The sequence below is a fragment of the Hirundo rustica genome, chromosome Z (assembly GCF_015227805.2).
Source record: "Hirundo rustica isolate bHirRus1 chromosome Z, bHirRus1.pri.v3, whole genome shotgun sequence".
NCBI classification, from domain to species: Eukaryota; Metazoa; Chordata; class Aves; order Passeriformes; family Hirundinidae; genus Hirundo; species Hirundo rustica.
Window position 1 is genome coordinate 59,732,197 of NC_053488.1, and position 21,205 is coordinate 59,753,401.

At 37.3% G+C, this 21,205-nt stretch overlaps 1 protein-coding gene across 5 annotated transcripts in view; it reads right to left on the reverse strand.

Moving 5' to 3' along the window:
* Window positions 1–21,205, reverse strand: part of GRAMD2B (GRAM domain containing 2B) — a 42,476-nt gene that overhangs the window by 7,691 nt on the left and 13,580 nt on the right. For 4 of the 5 annotated variants that reach the window (XM_040090614.2, XM_040090609.2, XM_040090608.2 and 1 more), the window contains exons 2-9: window positions 9,558–9,680; window positions 7,565–7,646; window positions 7,184–7,250; window positions 6,095–6,198; window positions 2,557–2,652; window positions 1,789–1,860; window positions 1,586–1,666; window positions 835–946 (exon numbers count right to left, since the gene is read on the reverse strand). In XM_040090614.2, the coding sequence (XP_039946548.1) occupies window positions 835–946; window positions 1,586–1,666; window positions 1,789–1,860; window positions 2,557–2,652; window positions 6,095–6,198; window positions 7,184–7,250; window positions 7,565–7,646; window positions 9,558–9,680 (737 nt within the window). Of the gene's footprint in view, window positions 1–834; window positions 947–1,585; window positions 1,667–1,788; window positions 1,861–2,556; window positions 2,653–6,094; window positions 6,199–7,183; window positions 7,251–7,564; window positions 7,647–9,557; window positions 9,681–12,902; window positions 13,049–21,205 lie in introns of those variants that run through there. The other variant, XM_040090611.2, reaches the window with a different exon arrangement.

Genomic DNA, 21,205 nt, shown 5'->3' on the forward strand with positions numbered 1-21,205 from the left:
TGCACAGTAAATATCAAATACCAATGAAAGCAAATAACTCCAAATCATCCTGCTGAACAAAAGACACAGAGTAAAAAGGAGAGTTAAAAAAAAAATAACATGACAGAAAACTGCTATTAAAAATGACAGTATCTTTCAGCAGTTTCTTCTAAAATTATAGTCAAGATGGAACCCAAGAACTGACAGTATAACCACACATTAATATCTTAATATATATTAATTGTCCAAGAGAATATTCTAGGTTTTCATAATAACATTCAGCATAAGCTACACAAAACAAGTATTGCTGTACTCATGAGGTATGAAGTATGAGTTATGAAGTGAGTTTCAATCAGAATGGCTGCTAGATGAAGAACTTGAGACAAGTGATCTCAAAGAATGTGGTAAAGAAAGAACAACTTTGGGCAGTACTTTCAAGTATCTTAACAGCTGCAAAGAATATAATGAGTGTTTAAAAAACCTCACAAAAACACATGTCAAAAATAACCCTGATGACCAAAATCCACTATGGTATAAAATGTTACTTGTATACATCAGAAGTTATACTGTGACTTGAACTACTTTAGAATGGGTTTTGATTGTTTTTCTTTTGTGTTTTAAAGCATGAACAGCTTCTACATTATATCTCTGCTCACATGGCTAGGTTAGTTCGGATTGCAGAGGGCTAGTAACAGAAAAATATGTACTAGGGCCTTGAGGAAGACCTCAAAATCCACGTAATTCTCCAGGATCATGGAGAATCTAGATTCCACATCAGAAGGGGATACAGAAACAAAACAGAGATGAACTAAGGAGTCCATTCTCCTTCTCTTCGGGCTCCATGATACCACTCACCCTGGAAGCATTCCAGCTCTGGTGTCTGTGAGCCAGTGCTGCTGGACTCTTCCATCTCTTGTCTTCGCTGCTGCACTATTCCATCCAGATCAGAATAATCTTCGTTAAAATCCTGATGGGGAGAATGAATCACATAAAAGGCTCAGCCCTGTTCTAAATCTAAACAATATAATTTCCTTTAGAATCTGAAACAAAGATCAAAGCTTCAGAACAGTTTAACCAGGAACAATCTGATATCAAGATGCTGAGATTAAAAAATAAGCTCCATAATATCACCAGAATTCAAGCTTCATCTCCTGCCTTGTCTGTAAGAAAGACCGTTAACTTAGACAAGCTGTGAAGTCCAGGACAAGCCCTAAAAGACTTAGACTCTGGTCATCACACGTGGCTTCACAGCTCTTTCAGATGAGTGAACTATTTTACAGAGGAAGGTTTGCTACTAGAAACACTTCAAAAACTGTTCATGGCAGACTTTATGTCAGTAGATTGAAATCTGACTGCTAAACAGAGATATGAAGAACGTGCAGACCTTGAATAAATCCAAAGCCTACGCATGTATATAAACTGCACGTCACCAGATAATTATGCTAATTATGCTAATTATTCCAACTGTTTTCTAGCGTTAAAGACTCATGGAAATTTTAGAAACAGATGTCATGATTTCCTTCAGTTTCCTTTCTTCAGGCATTATAAATAGTACTTGCAATGAAAGACGTCGTGCAACAAAAGAACAAACTTCTAAGCCATTTACCAGGGGCAGAGTTCTAGGGCGATCAGCCCTGAAACTGCTTTCTGCAGAAGAGGGATTTGGACTGTTGCCCATGCTTGTATCCTGAAAAAAAAGCAGCACCGTTAACAAGGAACACAGGCAGAAAGTACCTGGTATTTCACAGCAGGATAGCAGTAATAATGAACACAAAGCTACATACCACCTTCACTGCCACGAGTACTTACATCAAGATGTCTACAGATAGATTTTAATAGCTTGTAGGTGGTATCTCTGGAGAGTAGTGAGACAAACATGTACTGCAAAACAAAACTTCCATGACTGTTTGCAAAAGACATACAGTCTTCCTTTTAACTAAATAAAACTTGACAGGTGATTTTGCTGATCAAGTAACAATTTTCAAGAACTTTAGTACAGCAGGAAAAACCTGTGGTCCTTCTAGGCTTATAACTTGAGGTTTCTCATATGAACACAGAACAGGCACAAAGAAGTTACCATGTTCTGCTGCAGGAACAAGAGCATAATCCAGATCTGTTCTTTCTCTTAAAAATAGTTTTCATGCTATGTTTTACCTACCCCTTAAAAAAACTCAAAACAAACAAAACCCCAAGTTTGCTTTTATGCATTGTCTCCTGCACCCACAAAATACTTGTGCAATGAAAAGGCATTGTTTCTGAAGCTGCTCATAGGATAACCACATTTCCTACTGACTGATGCAATTACAATTCCTGAATATCACTATAAGCAATATTTTTTGTGTGTCTAAGGTATGACTCATTAGGTAAGAGATATAAGTAAATGGAAGAACACTGACAGAGCTGCCAACAAAGCAGGTAACCCTCTGTGCATGCACCTCCTGACTCAGCTGTTTCAGTTCCTCTGGTGCTATGAATTCTTGGAAAACAGGGAATAAAAGATTACAGAGAACAGGTGGCAAACAGCTTCTGTTTTTTTATTTTCTCACGGAAACACCAGTGTCCTCTACCAGTACTTACCCTATCTGTCACTGTTGCTATGATCAGAGCATTTGGCACAAGAAGGGCAGTTTTGGTTTTCTTCAGAAGTGTCACAGACAGCACAGGTATACTAATCTGAAACAAGATCAATGTAACAATCAAATCCCAATACTTGCATACAAATCTGCATCATGCTCTCTCCTGAGGGGCCAGCCCAGCTACTGGGATAAGCCAGACCTTAACATTTTCCGTTTAAAGATGTCTCCACTGCATCTCTGATTAGTATTATTTAATATGAAATAAGAAATAGCAATAACCTGAAACCATACCTAACTACTTTTACTTCTGCTTTTATAAAATGCTAATCCAGGCTTTTGTTTGTGTCTTCCTTTCCTGATCCCTTCTGGCCCTCCCAAGACTACAGGCTTTGGGCACTGCAGATCAGCAAAACGAACAAATCTTAAAGCTATTCTTCTTTGTCTAGAAACCAAATATTTCAGAACATATCAGACAAGACAAGCTTATTGAACAATGAACATGGAAGTGTTCTCACCACTTACAGATTTGCAACAAGCAGGTAAGTAAACAGCTTGTCCTTCAGCGAGGTTGGGAGACCCAATACTGACACACCTGTTGACTTCAACTGATTCCTGTGTGTGCCAGGAGGTACACAAGTCTATATTTACTTTGAAAAGTTCTCAATTTTCCTTCCTGCTTTGTGTTTACATCCAACACCATTAGCTTAATGTCTGCTAAATTTCAGAGTATTTCACTTCAGATATTCTGCATGGGGCCTTCCTGTGAATCCCAATTTACAAAGGTAAAAAAACCTGGTTGGAGACAGTGAGTTGAAAAGCCTAGAGGTTTAGTGAGTTAGGCAAATACAATAATCCTGGATATGTATATAATAATCATGGATAATAACATCCATGATTAAGAAACAGATCATGCTAAAAATACCTTTGGCACAGGCTCTCAACTACCTGAGAAATTTGGAAGCAAGGTTAAAAATTAACTATAAATTTTTCAGTAAGCGATCACAGGACTGAATTAAAACTTGTAATTGGAGGAAGATGAAGTTACTCTGTGCAGTTTCTTGTTAAATTTTGTTCAGAACAGTAACACAAAATCATGAACTGAAAAATTACACCAGGTTAAAACCAAAAAAATCTTTGTGTACAACTGTTTGGTTGCAAGACTACCAAATACAGTTTGAAGAGAAATCCTGCCACAAGCTACAAGAAAGCAGCTTACAATTTTTCTAGTTGGTTCAGTTCACAATTCACCTTAAGGAACTTTAAATTAGAGATGTTAAGGCATTCTACAGTGTGTAGTTTGATGGATAGTATTACTGTAATCAAAACTAACATGTCCATTCAGCACTTGCTTACTGTGCTGTTCCCACAGCATTAGATTGAAAAGGTGGAATCACTATTTGATAACAACTACTTTTATCTGGAACAATAATTATTTCAGGATAAAAAGCTTACCTGCAGGCAACATAGAAAGTAATTTAAAAGGGTAAAACGATATCTAAATCCAAGGAAGACTCAAGGCCAACATACATAGCCAAATTAGAGCTACAAGGAAATGCCTTTCAATGCCTGTTCAATCCTGCAGAAGCAATCTTTTACTTTTGAATGTACACAGTGTCTTTACTGCATAATCAAAATCCTGCATTGCATAGCTGTTCCTTGCATGAAATACAGCTGAATTGCATATTTGTTCCTTGCATTTTACTTTTTTCAATTAAAAAAAAAAAAAAAAAAAAGGCAGGTAGAATTCTTGTCAAAATTAACTGGAATGTGCCTGTCTGCTGTTTCTCACAATAAAACACTTCATCCCTAAGCTTAAATTGTTTTACAAGTCTTAAGCAATAGAAGCTCTGCATCTTGAAAACTCTGTCAGTGTATCTGACTGCTAAGAATGTTCCTCTTCCTGTCCAGCTTGATTTCCTTTTTCCCCTCCCATGACATCATTTTTCACTGTATCCCAGATTTTGCAGCTTTTTTCTGGATTGTATTCCTAAAAGCTGAACAAAGATGTAAATAAATGATAAGGACTATCCCTTTTCTCTTAATTTTCCTCACAATGTTTTCCAAAAATAAGACTCAGAACTGAATAATTTCCAATATTGCTATAATTACAATTACAGTGTTTATTCTACCCTATCTTATAAAATATTTTAATTTTTCAGTATATATGTAAGTATCTATGTATTCCTAAATTTAAAACCCTGTTGACAAAGATGATTTCCTAGAACAATCACCGTCATTCTGCAACTTTTTTTCCAGGTCTTTCTTCTTAGTAAAATTCTACCATATTCTTGTATACATTTAGCTTAGTTGACATTAGAAAGGTGTTCCACAGTTTGAACTAGTTACATTTGCTCATGGTGATCGGAATATTGCTAGTACAGCAGCTTAAATTTTAATACACTGCCAAAATAGCTGTTACTAATATTGAATAACAGTATTCAACCAGTTGTTTTTTCCTTTGTGCCACACAGCTTTTGCCAACATATACACCATCCACATTAATGTACTGTCTATGACTAATAGAATCCATTAACTAGAAATCAACAATAGTCCTGGGCCAAGTGGTGAAACACAACAGATCACTATGGACAATGTGCTATCAATAATTTGAAGCATTCTTTAAACCTATTACACTTTATAAAAAGCCCTTTAACAACAGATGGTATTCCATCAAAATAGCTGACTGCAAAGAAATGAGATAATCTTAACCCCTAAACTGATTTCGGCATTCAATTCACTGGATCTAAACAGGAGCTTTGCTCAAGGATGCACCTGAAAGGAAGAAGTCAAAGGAATCCCTGAAGCAAACTGATCCGTTTCCCCAGAAGAGGTCAAAACTAAAGCAGTTTGTGTAAACAAAGTGCACTTCAAAAGTCTTTGTTTTTTTCTGTATGCATATCATTCACCACAGGGGTATTAACCTTTATGTGGATCACCAAGAAAAACTAATTTATGATCTTCCCAACAGTTCACATCTTGTATCTGATCTGCATACTGGGCTCACAAGTGAAAACCTTGCCAACTTGTTTTTCTTATCCTGTTCTCTGCTTATGCAAAATAACGAATTTTTCAGAGAGCTTTGCTACTGAAGTCAGAAGCCAGTTTTAGTTCTTCCTCTTTAACTGCCTTAAATATGCTTGATCCTCCTCTCCAGTGCCCCAACTATTGTCTTGGAGCCCTTAATACCTTTCAGCCTTCATTCCTCCAGCTCCTTCTCCTGCTCTTTGAAGTGCTTACCCCAAGAGAAACATTTTTGCCATTTGTATCACATGGGTTTGACAAAGCCCTCACTGCTGCTTGTCAGATTCTTTCATCATCTGTTTCTTTCAGACATGAAGTCCTTAAACAAGAGATTCAATCTCCATTAATAATAGTGCTTAGTTCTAGACTGCATTTCAAACAAGACTTACAAACAGTGATGGTTTTCAATAAAACTTGGAACCACTACTATTCTAGCCTTGCACAATAAATTGAACTTCTGGTAATGAACAAATCATTAAGAACAGCATTACCATTCTATACATAAAAAATTTACTAACCTTGGTGTCCTTACCAAAAACCTTAGAATGGAAGCAAATCCAGTTTTCAGAAAGGAATAACTTTCCTTGGTACAGAATTTCTTTCTGCAGAGCACAGGTAAAGCCTGAAACAAATAGATATTCTATAATCTTGAAGCTATCCACAACTCAAGCCAAGCCAATTTGGCATCCGTTTTGTTCTTTTTACAAAGCTATGATATGTTTAGGTTTATACCTCTTGATTAATGTTGTCAAACCTCAAAATTTTCAGTAAGTTTAACTAATACTGACAAGCACAGATGTCAAAGGCCATACTTTAAACTCAAAGTATTTGAAGGACAATAACTGAAATGAATAAAATTAATAGTACCATGCAACTGGCCTCCAAAGGTCAAAAATATTTTCTGAGACAATACAATCTAGCTTTCTATAAACTTTTTACTAACTTCTAGGTAATGGTATTACTTAAATGTGAAGAGTTTAATGAAAGGTTTTATCTTTAAACTTCCAGCTCCATGGCTGTTGTCTAAATTAGATGTCCAATAGAGATACAACATATGTAAAGTAATACTGCTTTAACTTCACAGACATTAAGCAAAGCATTTCTCACTCATAAACCACCTTCTCGGCACTACTTTCAAGAAACATTTGCTATACATGTCTGTGTAGAATTCCCTTCTTATAGGTACTACAGATAATAGTACAACATTTCAACATTTAAACATTGCTTTTCTTACTAATGTTTTTAAATATTAAAACATCATCAAAAGCAAAAACTCAAGTTAACCACTTGACCAATGCTGTCTCAAGTTCTCACTTTATTAAGAAAGATTCAGGACCAAAAAATACAGCCTTAGGATACTCTTCTGGATTGGCAAAGTGGGCTACAATTTCCAAATATACCAAACAAGCAGAGATTTAAATCTTCCAAGATTACAATACAATGCCCATTGCACTTAAGAGCTACAGGATCAAGGCCCTGTAGCTCTAAGCAGCTGCAGTTAAAAGTTTTTAAAATTTAGATAGTTCCTCTTGTACATCACCACATTTGTTGGGTAGCAACATTATCTAGGACCCATAGCCACAAACAACATGGGGATTAATACTTACTTTGTTTCAGTGGCTCATCAATGGGAACATCTAGAAACAGCTTATGAAAGTGTGTGTTTGCCTTCAGCTGAAAAACAAAAAGCCCCACAACAAAAATACAAACACTCTATTAGACAGTCTGACAACCAAGTGACCTGCTCCACTTCTGTCCTCCACACACCTTCTCATTCTGCCCACTTGTTTTACAAGAAATCCTCATTTTTTTCTGTGTGGCTATTAACCCTATACTGTGCTTTACCCAGACCCTAACACACTGATGAAAAAGGAACTTGTGTCCTTATATAACAATGAACTATAGTGTTGCTAAACAAAAGCCTTGTCATGGTAGTTATGTGTTTACTTTTATTCTACATAAGCAAACAAGTAGAATCTCTGCCTTACCTGATTTGAGGCACGTTTTTTCCTTTCAATCTTGGAGTCACTCTTGATTGTAAGGACTGGACTATCTGTGCTACTCTTGGTCCTGAAGATTTAAAGCATTTAATGTAAGCCTGGCCTTTGGTCCTGGTAAATTACCAACAGGAGGTGCTTTTCCATGGAACATATTAATCCTTTAGATAACTTATCTAATTCATCAAGAATTATGCAGAGATAAAGAGGAGTGTATCTTTTCTTAAACTGTGTCAGTCTGCTGACTATGACAGTATGATGAAGGTCTCCTTTTAATTTAGAAGGGCTATTCTAAATAACTGACTAGTTGGTAAGGAAATAGAAAAAGTTCAAAACACCTTTACAGCTCAATGAATTATCACATTGCTTAGCTTCACCTTCATTTCTGGGCAACATGTTAAATAGTAATACTAAGCAAGCACATTCCTTACTAATGCAAGACAAAATGATATAAAACTTAGTAGCTGAGGTGGAAGGCAGTGTACAGAAAGCTATGAACCTGTAACACAAGCTGCGAGCTCATTTGAGAAGAACAACAAAGAATAGGTGCACAAGTCAGAGGATGGTTATGAACTGTGTGGTGTAGTGTAATGAAATCACTAAGACAATCAGCAATCCTACAGGAAATTAAATGGAATTCTGAGTGCCAGTTGCATACAAATCCTCAAACAACTCAAAAAAAAAAAAAATTACAGATCAAATTCTCTGTTCTCTGTGGATTGCTGGAAAAATCAGTTTTGCCTGTTTTACACAGAAGGAATCAACGGCATGGATTTTTCAGGAAAACAGAGAAGTGGAATAACCGTGTCATAAATCAGAAACAGAACACTCTCTGAGAGCTATGCAGCACAGAATAAATGCATATTAACATACTATAAAAATCAGGTAGCTCTTTTTCAGAGGCCCTCATATGCAAATTGAACAGCAGAAGAAAAAAGCGTATTACAGGACTCATACCAATGGCCTGAAAAACATATTGTGCTAAAGATACAGTGGGGAAATAAAGGTGCTACAAAAGTTTCTATTACTGCACTGTATGAGTGAGAAGAAGAGAAACCCTGAGTGTTACGGAGGCACAGCTGGAAAGCGATTGTATAGCAATCTGACTTGGCAGAGAAACTGGCTGCATATCTCAGGAGGTCTCTCATAGAAGAAAACTCTAAAATATGTGAGTACATGTATCTGTGTGCTTATGTAAAGTACAGGCCAAACTGAAACAAATAGTAAGCCTGACAAAAGTAGTCAATTACAGCATATGAGAGGTAAGACTGTAATGTTTGGGAAAAAAGAAGTGATAACGTATTCCTTCATATACCTTTTCCTCAAAGATGCTTCATGAAATTAAGTGATTTTTTTAAAATATTTGCCTTGTGACCAAGACAACAGTGTCAGGCTGACCACTGACTTTTGCACTGACTGTTCAGTTGACAAAGGGAAAGGGATGCAAAAGTTCAAGCCATCCATGTGAGAATTTAGTTTCTTTTAGAAGTACTTAAAATGTATTCCAGTTCTCCAACAAAAGAAGAATGAGTGTCTTTGTGGGGACATTACAAAAATCTGATGCAATACATGGCACAGAGTCCAAAATTAAAACTTATGTCATAGTTTTACAGCAGACAATCAATATTCTAGCATGAAAGTGTTCTAGAAACGAGGCAGGACTAAAACTGCAGCTCAGTTTCACTGCCTGTCAAATTGATTATAAAAGGAACGTGACTAGCAGCGGCACCAAACAGTGCAACTTATTATTCCCTAGAACAGGAGAACTAAGCCAGCTCAGAGTCTAAATTCTATTGTGACTGCTTGCAGTGGGCAACAGAGCAACCAAGGAAGGTGACTGGATTCCAATTCTCTTGCATAGCATGCAAGCTAACCCTCAGTTAGGATATCTGATAAATATTGCTACCCAGTCTAGCTTTGGAACTGGGTTGCAACCATTCTGATCATCTTACTAGAAGAAAACTGACAGTGTTTCTGACATTACCTAGCAACATCAACTTTTTTCCGGTCATCAAAACACTCCATTTCATTGGTAGGGGTCTGCAGTGACAAAGTGGGTGATTTCCCAGCCTTTCTTTTTTCATCAGTTCCATTTTCTCCATCTGAACTGCAGGAGGGAAAACAAACAAACAAACAAACAAACAAAGTGTGTATTACAGGATTCACAGTAATGTTGAATGCCACTGTAACGTTGACAATACAGCACATATTAAAGAACAAAATTGTAACATATATTTTTGTTGAGATTCTGAAAACAATCTTTGTCTACTGACTTGACAGTACTATACATTTGAGCTCCAGTACTGGAATTTCAGCAATGAAGAGCAGAAAACTGAAATACCACCATGGATATTTCAGTACTCATAAAACTTGTAGTTCTAGCTTCTATTCTGAAGAGAATGTCTAGTTTAGGAAAAATGCATTCCATGTTCAGTACTCATACAACTAATTGTAATGAATTTGATTGGCAAGCCAGGAGAAAAACATCTTGCATGACAGCACTCATTGCTTAGCAGATTATTTGTGGCTAAATACTGCAAGAGGAAGATGGGTCCTCCTCTGCCTCTCACTTCCCTCTTCTGTGAGAGTCCACATGCAGAATTTTCACAATAAAGTTTCTCCTTAAGTACAAAAAGCATTTTTATTTTATTTTACAAAAGCAGCACTGCCACCACAGTGCATTGTCTTTTCACAGCATGTGCCACTGCTTCAGAAATGTTTGTTATGGACCCAGACTCTGAAGGCTAAGCAATGTGTCATTAGAGCCTCCCCCTGGCTTCCCTTTCTATAATTTTCTGACAAAATGACAACTCAGAAAACTCTGAGAAAAAAGAGCTCTTATTAATAATAGGGTGTGAAGAATGATGGTACTTTAAAATGACATGACAAATACACACACATACTTGCCTGCATGAACCTGAAGCCTCAGAAAAACTATAGGGTGCTCTTAGGATTAAAAAAGAAAACCAAACCATGTCACCCATTAATTTAATGCCATGCCTAAATGACCCCATTTACAGAAGCTTTCCATTATAATGTTTAATATCTGCAATTTTACGGAGATACAACAGCCATCATGTGACACTGTCTTTACTATGAAGAGGTTTTTTTCTTACTAACACAAAAGTTTTGCTAACAGAGGTCCTCAAACTAATTTAATCTTCTTTTAGGAAGGGCACAAAAAGATATTTTCCTTTTACTACAGTCTGATGAGTAAGATCAGAAGATATGCCTCACGACACCTTAGCTCAGGTCTAATGAGCTGTTATCCTACCTCACAGCTATATGTCACAGTTTATGTCACAGGACAAATGCCAGGATTCTCAAGGCATCTTAAACTTACATAGGGCAGCTATTTCCATATCTAAGCCTTCCTCAGCACCCTTAGCACTCCCCACCACAGGGGCACTGAAATCCTACTCCCTAAGTCTCACTTTATTAGTGCTGTAATCCTTTCAATTATACACGAAGCCAATAAGGAAAAAACCCCTATTATTTCCCCATGACTTCACTCTTGGATCAGCTCCCCCTTGACCACACATCATCAGCTTTTATTTTTCGTTGACATAAATAACAATTAAATAGGCAATTCATGAGATTCAAGTGGAACCCAATCTGCCTGAAAACCCAAATAAGCAGCTTTATGCTGTTTGAGATTTTAAACAGAGAAACAAACTACCAACTCAAGGTGCTCCCTGCAAACACAGGGGAGTATGTATTCCAAAAGTCTGCAAATCCTGAAGACGTCTTATTCCCAGCCTTGATATATTTCTATTACTCAAATCCTTGGGCTTCAAGATTGGCCAGAGAACACCAGAAATGACTGGGATAAGGGACAGGGTGAAACAAAATTGCCCGGTTCAAAAAAAGCAGCGAGGTATGGAAACTCCCAAGTGAACAGGACTACATAACACAGCATTGTTTTTAAGATTTAAGATTGCTTGACCCTGAAGCCTGACTAGTGTCCATCATTGCTTTAGTCACCCTGCAATTCTCACATGGCAATACTACCAACTGATCAAGGAGGCCTGTCTCATGCCTCAATGGTACAAATATCTTAAAAAAACCTGTAACACAGGTTCTACCGCTCACTTACACCTGTCAACATGGTTAGACGCTTTGCTACTTTTTTTTTACTTAAAATTCATACTCCTTTTCTCTCATTCATTCTGTCTTCCCACTAAATCCTACTACACCTGAATCTCTAGTGTCTGAACCCATTCCATCTAGCTTCTTTCAGATGGTGGAGAGCTCAGGGGTCCCAATATGCTAATCCTGCTGACAGCTGTGTGTAGGAACACTGAGCAAACTTGTGCCAGCCTGCTCACCTCTCCGGGATGCCTTCTGCAGCTGAGAACAGCAGCACAGCCCTGAGGAGACTCACCCATGTAACACATGACACTGATAGTAGCAATAGGGTGTATTCCTAGTAGCTGATAAAGTTTCACCATGTCTGTCCTTCACCCTATGTCCTTATGCCTCCTTCACGTAATGAAAAACTGAAAACAGATGGGTTTGTCCTAATATTTCTGATAATTATAGCTCCACACAGCAACTAAGACACTAGTAGGTGTTTTCTATATATCAGAACCTTCCCTTCCCTTCCCTTCCCTTCCCTTCCCTTCCCTTCCCTTCCCTTCCCTTCCCTTCCCTTCCCTTCCCGTCCCGCACCTTCCCGCACCTTCCCGCACCTTCCCGCACCTTCCCGCACCTTCCCTTCCCGCACCTTCCCTTCCCGCACCTTCCCTTCCCGCACCTTCCCTTCCCGCACCTTCCCGCACCTTCCCTCCATCAAGTCACAAGTAAATTAAAGCACTCCTCACATTCTCTTGAGGGAGTCAGTACTCATAAATGCTTTGTAAAAAGAGCACAAAAGTCAGGAACAACAACAACAAAATAGATTAAGAGCACTTTAAAAATGAGTGATTCTCACTACAACTATTCAGAGTAGATGCACATAAAAGAACTTTGCAAACGTCAGGAGCAAAGCAAAAGAACTTTGTGACATTCGGACCATTGAAACGAAAACAAAAAAAATCTCATGTATTTGTTACTACCAACAAGCTTATTAAAATAATAGCAAAAGAAAAGAAATTGTCTCTAGTTTCCAAATAAAGAACAGTTGTCATAAGGGAGCATTTTCAAAGCCAAGTACTGCACTTACAGTGGGATCATACATTGCCTCTAAGCTAGTTAAAATAAACATTGGTTGTGCTTAAGAGAAAGTGCTATGAAATACATAAACCAAGGCAGTGGACTAAGATCTATTCTAATGTAGCTCAGAAACACATTATTCAACAATAAATTTTAGAAGTCAGAAGAATTTCACCTCTTCTTTCACCATTCTTCTGAATGGTTTCTGGGAAAACAAAGGTTTGTGGCAGTTGCATGTCAAGTTCCTTGTGTTGCATAAAATTCTCTGAACTTCAAACTTTCTTGCTTGGCACTAACCTTCACCAGGACCTGGAAAATTCAGATTCCTTGTGAAAGTCATACTGTACCACTTTAATGGGAATTTTTCAAGACAAAAAAAATTAAATACATTAATCTAAAATAACTTTTCCTCTGTTCTCTTTAAACATAGTTTGAGTAAGAAGTACTAAACAAAAATAACATGAGAGAGAACTCCTAATAGGCCACAGTTTGGAAAGCAAACCTCAAGGAAAAACTGCTGCCTTGACAACCCCAGTACTGAATCAGACACAAACACTTCTCAGGCATACACAAGAGAGACTAAAATTTCAGAACTATATGGTGGTTACTGTGTTCAATTCCCTGCAACCATATGAATCATTCTACAAAGCTTCCTCAGGACACCCATGCTATTTGGTCCACCTGATAACTGCTCTAGAAGTTCAGAAGACACAATAAGTCATGGCAAACCAGTCCCCCAGTCCACAAATTGCAAATTAGTTATACAGGAGGAAAAAAGACCTGTTGAATAATCAGTGATGTTAGGTACATCTTTAATTGTTTGCAAAACTAGAGTCAAAGCATATTTCCCGAAGGCTTAATGTGATTCAGGACTGGTGCAACTTTCCTTCTCTGAATGGAGCACACATCTCAGATCATGATGTTACCTTAGAAGCCCTGTTGGTCCAGTTTCACTTGTGTTATACAAATAGGACTAATTTTGCAATAGCAGTTAGACTGCTATATTACGCAAATGATCAACCAAAGTAGTTGGAAAATACTTTCTCCCACAATGTCCACAACTATGCTTGGTACAACCCATGAGAAAATACCCATCACAAATACAATGACATTCTGTATTTTTTGGTTCTGTTGGATTTATTGTGTAGCTGTAGGCAGACTAACAGAATTTGTAAAGTAATCAAAGTAGTGTGAACAGTCCTAGTGCTAAGAGATAGTGTAATTTAATTGAGTCATTACATGAGTCTTTGCAGGTAAAGTACTGGGTTACTTTTACAGAATCTTAAAGTCAAAGGGAGAGACTCTAAACATTTAAGGAACCCAAATAAATCTGACTTTATCAGATTTTTAAAAACAGAGAAGACGGAGCAGGATGAAGAGATTTATCTAGGTGTCATCCAAAAGACATACCAGCAACATGCTTCAAGCAGAGATGACTACAACAGAGTAAGATAGAACCTACCAGTGCTTGGAAGAACTGCTCAGCATGCTTCAAGTCACAGGTCTCCTCCTAAGCACTTACATTCCTTGACCTATCATGTGCTAGTGAAGCAATCATCTTAAACTATCTTTTGCTAGGACTAAAGTCTTAGAGTTTTCTTTCAGAAGACATGTCCCATCATTCTACTAGAGATCTTTTCTATGCCACACCAGTCTGAACAAACCTTTTTTCCATGTGTAATCAGATTCTGGAGTGCTTTATCTGATGAGCTTGCATTCATACTGCACAGAGTTCGATTACTTCACACCTGGACTGAAGAAAAACCCCTTCCACTGTAAACTCTCTTGTCATCCTCTTCATAGAAGATTAGAATGGTCCTCATACTAGAAAAACTAGTAATTGTGCTCAAATTGAGGATTTAGGTGTTGTTTGTACAGTCCAGTCACACAGAAACAAAAGGCCTCCTGTAGCTCTACAGTCATGCTATAGTGTTATGTGGCACACAGAACTGTTTATGTGGGATAACACATACCCCAGAAACAATTTCTCAAAATCATGTTGTGATTTAATCTACATCAAAGACCACATACCATTCTTTCCATGCAAATGGACAGCCAACCATTGACTATCACTAAGACTCCCAAACTAACAAAATAGGCAGAAATTGAGTTACAGCTACTCTAATCACAAATGGGCAGAAAGCTGCTTAACAACTGCTATAACAGACGTTAGATTGACATTATCTATACATTTGGTATTTGTATAATTCCATATACTTAGTACACAGCTTGTACTTAATGCTAAAATCTGAAGGAAATAAAATAGCTGATTCTGAAGTGCAGGATTTTCTGTGCTTTTTGTATAATTAATCTACAGCCAGCAGATGTATTTATACCAAATACAGAGAGCAGAAAAGCATCAATGATGGTGCGGAGATGTGAAACCCTGCACAACAGAGAAGGTCAGTTTGTTAATATGAATAGGTATGAACCAGTCTGAGATTTGACTTCCTCAGGTTGTTTAAGAAACAGGCTAATTCTCTTCCCATTGAGATCAAATACAGCCTAATGGAGGCAGAGTTACACAGCTGCACATCAACTGTGTTAAACATGCATATGGATGGGCAACTTGCACATACACCCTGTGCTTCTCTAGTCATTTCTAGGATGAAACACACCTGTAGGCACAGCTGGAACCTTGGTGTCAGATGACACCAAAAGAGAAATACACCAATTGTTTCGGATTTCTTAAAAATCTGAAACTAATTTTATATATCAAGCTAATTAATTGCAGAAATGCTTACTGTGCTTTATTCCGCATCTATCTCTTGGAATATAATCACTGATCCGTGAATAGTTTCATATGTTTGTGTTGCAATTTCTGTATTAGAAACTCAAATGAAATTTTGGAGTTAATACTGAACAGAACCCCCTCCAACACTGTTAAGGAGAGAAAGTCAAGTTTTTTCTCCTCAACTGAATAGACATTTCACATAATAACTAGATCAAATTTCACACTGCCTCACCACTCGGACATTAGCAAGATCACTATGACACCGCACACGTCATTAGCAAGTATGTAAATTCTCTGCTCTAAATACCATCTATTATTAACTGTCTCTATTCCCTGTCTAATCAAAACCAGACTGCTATCAAGTTCCATAGAAAAAACAAACAACAACAACAAAAAAACCCCAGAAGAATTCCCCGTGCTCTGAAACAAGAGACACTACAACAAGATATTTTACTGAGTTAACACTAGAACAGGAACAGAAGCCATTTAGCTCGTCTTCTCAAGAGTTTCCGTTTCATATATCCACTTCAAAAAGCAAAAGCCCTCTCATATGTATCTTCACTCAACTCCATAAGATTCCCATCATGCAGTTTCCATGGGAGTTTCAGTAGGATGACCAACAACTATTTACCTGAACACAGACATAGTCAAATTTAGCACACAGCAGAAAACTTTGACAGACGTATTTTTGGGAGAGAAAAAAAGAAAATTTAGCAAAACACACTCATTCACCTTACTTTGGAAGGAAGCATGTGTTTTTCTCATTCTTCAACCTCCTTGAATCCTTTAGGAAAAAATGTTTTCATATCTCCTGGTTGTAGCCTACCTAATCTTCTAACCCAAAGCAAGACAAAAATAGAATCACAATTCATACTGAAAAGGGAGCATACAGTCTTAATTCATTTTTTTATCTTTAGCTTCCAGAGGCGACAGGAGAAAGGGAAGAGAAAAAAATTCCTTATTTATGACTTGTTCAGGGTGTAAAAAAGAGAGAAAAGGCACTTAAGTGACAGGTTTACCAACTGTACAATACCAAATTCAATTAAAAAGATAAATACTGCATCTATATACAATTAGTATGTTCAATACCACCACAAAGACATCTGTCAATCAGAGGTGTTCCTTAATGCAGGCAGAAACAACACATATTAATCTGAAAAAAGGCATCTTTACAAATCAGGCCTGATCACCATAGAACAAGCATACAAATTTGGCCTCATTGCCTGAAGCTGCATCTCTGGTTTCTGGAAGAAAAACTCCAGAGAAACACACCTCAACATACTGCAAGACTTGGATGCTAGTTTTTCAGCATTAATTGTGCTTTTGAAAAAAACTAAGTAGTTACATCAGACTCAAATACTTAAAAAAATAAAACAAAACAACCCCCCCCCCCCCCCAACTGCAAAACACCCAAACAAACAAAAAACCAAAAAAACACCCCAACCACCCCGCAAAAAACACCAAAGAAACCACCCCCAAAACCCCCCAAACCAAAACAGCAACAAAAAAATCCACAAAAAACAAAACAAAACAAAAATCAGACTCACACAATTACATTAACAATGGTTATTAAGAACGCAGTCAAAGATGAAAGCAAAGGTTTAGGAACAATCTTATCAACACTTTTATTCCATTTTCTGCTGTTAAAAAGTGAAGCTGTCACAAAACTCTTGACCATCAGCTTCTGTTCTATGGTACATTTAGAAATAATGACTCATTATGCTGCACAAAAAGTGTTTTAATAAATGTACATGAGAAAAATAATTTTGACTCTCCTGACAGGTTATATACAAAGAGAAGGAAGGCTGGATTTTCTCATAAAGTAGTGTCTTTGAAAACTGGCATTGATAAAAAAATACTCAAAAATAAGGTAAGTTTTCCCTGTTTAAAGTGTGTTTGATTCCGCTTCTACATATCTTACTTACATTTTTTGTGAGGTTCCCCAGTAAAAACAGTGCACAACAAAGCCAAATTAAAAACAAGGATATGAAAATGAACTTCTCATTGTGCCTATCTACTGTGCTTTATCATGTTTTCCTTGTTTAAAACTCAACACTAATCACACAGACAAAATTCGAAGTTTCAAGGAATACCCAAGTACATTTTTGACATTTCATCACACATTTCACCAAGGGCAGAAGTGAACCATTCACCAAGTACCTGAGAATGCAGACTTTCCCATTATTATCTTTTCAACCTATGACTACTCTTACAGACTTGCTCATGTGTTAATGGAAGACCAGAACAATGTAGATAACTGAATACAAAAGCTACTATTTCACACTAGGAAATACTAGCTCCCAACAATGGGTCTAACCAACACCAGTCACAACACGGCCTTTGACTATGATGCTGAATATAGGAAACATTTTCCTTCCAGAGTCTTGGAAAAAGGTAGTCTTATTAGAACCAGATGTGACACATGGCAGTCAGACACCTGCTAAGGTAAAGATAACTGGATTTCCTTTTTTTTTTTTTTTTTTTTCCCTGTCACCATGACACTGAGTCTGAATGCTCTCAAAGCCTGCTTCTTCAATCTGAGTTTTTCCACCGGCCTCAAGCTGTCCTCCACGGCAAAACACACTTGAATGCTGGCCATAGCACATTTACATGTATTTTAAAATTTCTCAAAACCAAGTAAGAATATTTATAATTCTGTTATTTACTGGTCTTTTGTAATACAAACAACCTTCTTGTTGAGAAAAAGGCAGAACAAATCTAAACGGCTCTTCCTGAACTAGTACAGCATAGATGGTAGCTACAAAAGTACACCAAGATTCTTTCGCATAGGTGGTCTGTCTTTCACAGAAGGATTGAAACTACAGCCAGAGGGCTAAACTGAGGGCATGCCAAGGTATGGCTGGTTTTATAGGGGATGTACAGAACCACTATTTCATAGTCAGATAACTACTTTCCCTTTTCTATCCACAGAGGGTGAAGGCTGCAGTCTGCCTCTACCTTCCCTGTTCTGATGAAATTGTCTGCTGCCTAGCTGCAGCCTACATAGTTATTTCCTGCCACTCTTTTTGGAGCTTATTAACCTCCCTAATCTTAGTGTGATATTTTCTCAAGGACAGAGGCAAAGACAGTCAGTGCCAGGTAGAAGTTTAGTTCAAGTAACACAGATCTGAAAAGATTCATTGGCAAGGATATATGTGGACTTGGCAACAGCTGTGTACAGAGCATAAAGATCACTAGTCTCAGCAGTGGCCTCATTAGATAAGCACATAATTTCTAACAACATGACTGCAACATTTATGGAGATGGAAATAAGAAGACAATACTGTGATGGGATGTTTACGCATCACCTGTCAAATACCAGCAACAAATCCTGCTGCCAAAAGCTGTAGTTATTATGTTGCCTAACAAACATTTCTCACATATTGCATATAACTAGTAAATACATTAGCCACATGAGGCACCAGGATGGAAAGAAAAACTCTTCAGCTCCATACCCTGCATTTACACATGGAAAAATTATTTTTAAAAAGCTGCTTTAATAACTTAAGCATACATATAAAAGGAACAAAGTAGGCATGGCAGGGAGACAAAAGGGAAAAAACAGAAGTGATCAAAACCCATAATCATGAACAAATGAAGGTTCAAACCTAGACTGGAAAACTCCTGTCACACTGTAAATTTAAATGTTTCATTTGCAAGCCTCTCCTCCTTAACAGATTATGTATTACAACTTTTGCTATAAAACCAAGAAAGAAATACTAGCGAAGAATTAAATAAATATGATACTTAGTATTTGTTAGTATCTTCATCCCCTGAAGGTACCTACTTACAATTATTCCCTTTTGCAAAAACAAAACAAAACCAAACCCCAATAAAACAAAACACAGCAGAAGTTTGGCTGCTGAAATAAAACTTTAAATCAGTAATAAATAACTTCCCCTTTTTTATCTGCATTTTGTGTCTTTCTCAAGTAAGAGACTTAAAAAAGAAAAGAGTGAATTTTGAGTAAGTCAGTCAATTATTTTTTTTTTTAATGTATCAACTGATAAACAGTTATTAAGAAACATCTGCTATGGTAGAATAATATGCCAGACAAACAACCTAAAAAATCACATTCTCCCTGCCCAGAAATATCCAATTTGCTTTCAAGCATTTTCCACTGCTTGCAGTAGCATATTTCCCCCACTACCTGCAATGCATTTTTGTTTTAAAAAAATTAAAATTAAAAAACAAACAAACAAACAAAAAAACAACACAAACCTTCCACATATTTCAGACTCTTAAGTCCCTAGTCTCTTAATTCCTTTAAGTTACACTCAATAACTGGACATTACGTGATTCTGTAAACTATAAGGGGACAGAATGTGCCACCTAATGTTAGCAGAACCTTGCCATACTGTAACCCATCCCATCACACTTATACAGACAGACTGAATACCAGGATTGCCAGTGGTACCAGAAAATGCTACATGGACTTCGTCAGAAGCAAGTATAGGTAAAAGCAGAGAGATGCTGACAAGGCATATGAAGTGCTTGCTATTACTCCTCTGCCGTTTCTCCCTAATGTGCCACACTCTTATTTTCAATGCTCAAACATTTGTTCCACCAGTGGTCCCTGAAGCAGGGCTGACAACTTCTACAGGAGGTCCAGTGCCACCACAAATAAAACACAACCCACTTCCTAGTCAAAAAAATAAATATTCTCTAAATACAGTGCAAGGGTTAACTCCCCTGTGGTCCAAGGCCACATCAGGACGTAATGGTTAGGGAACTCCACTTGGAAGGCTTTTTCTGTCCACAATTTTTTTATTGTCTTGGAATGAACTCCACATAATGACAAACTTTTGACACGTCACTATTTTGGGTCTGCATAATAAGAGTGCCCATTTTCTACACAGTGTTATCTCTGGGGTAACAATCACAAGAGATCTACTGGAAAGTTTTCAAATATATAAGTATCACTAAACATGCCAGAGTGGCTCATTTTCTGAATCAGTATGAAAGTACTTAACTCTTCTGAATCACTGTTGGATAAATACAAACTTCCAAGTTTCTAATCTTCAGACACTTAGAAAAACTAACCCAAAAAAACCCTGAAAAACAACACAAAATACTTTTACAGCTTCAATCCTTCAGATACACCTATCCCCCAGGGAGCCTTTATGGTAGCAGCAGCAGCATATTAAGCTATAAAGATCATCTCTAAATTGAACAACATTTTACGCATACCTCCAGGAAGTACAGGTTAGTATATACACATAAATCTCTTTACACACATGAATCTCTCTTGCCCTGAGCTTTGAAAAACACTAAGATTCCATAAACCTCTACAACCCTGCCAGCATTTTTTTCAAACAGAGGTCATCATGAGCTCTGTTGGTTGCTTATTGTTCCCTGGAAATACATGAGGGGAATGAAACTCCACCAAATCCAAATACACTTACTTCTAAAACCAAATCTTCATCAATTCTGCTTGTAGCAATCTCATTTCTAGATGAATTAAATCCACATTTGTGTTCTTGAGCTGAATAACCTCCCCTGCAACTTCACATTAGCCAAACCAAAGATACCTGGCCTGTGATGTTAACTCCCAAACAAGTGAATACAAGAGTTTCTCAGGCAAGTTTCTCAGTAAATTTGGGCTAGAAAATAAATTCCAACTTTGTTTCCAAAGAGCAAATACTTAATAATTTTCAAGTTTAAGAAAAAGCTTTTCAAGTTTTTTTGTTGGTGTTGTTTGTTTGTTTGTTTGTTGTATTTTTCTCTCCCAGTCTTTTCACCCT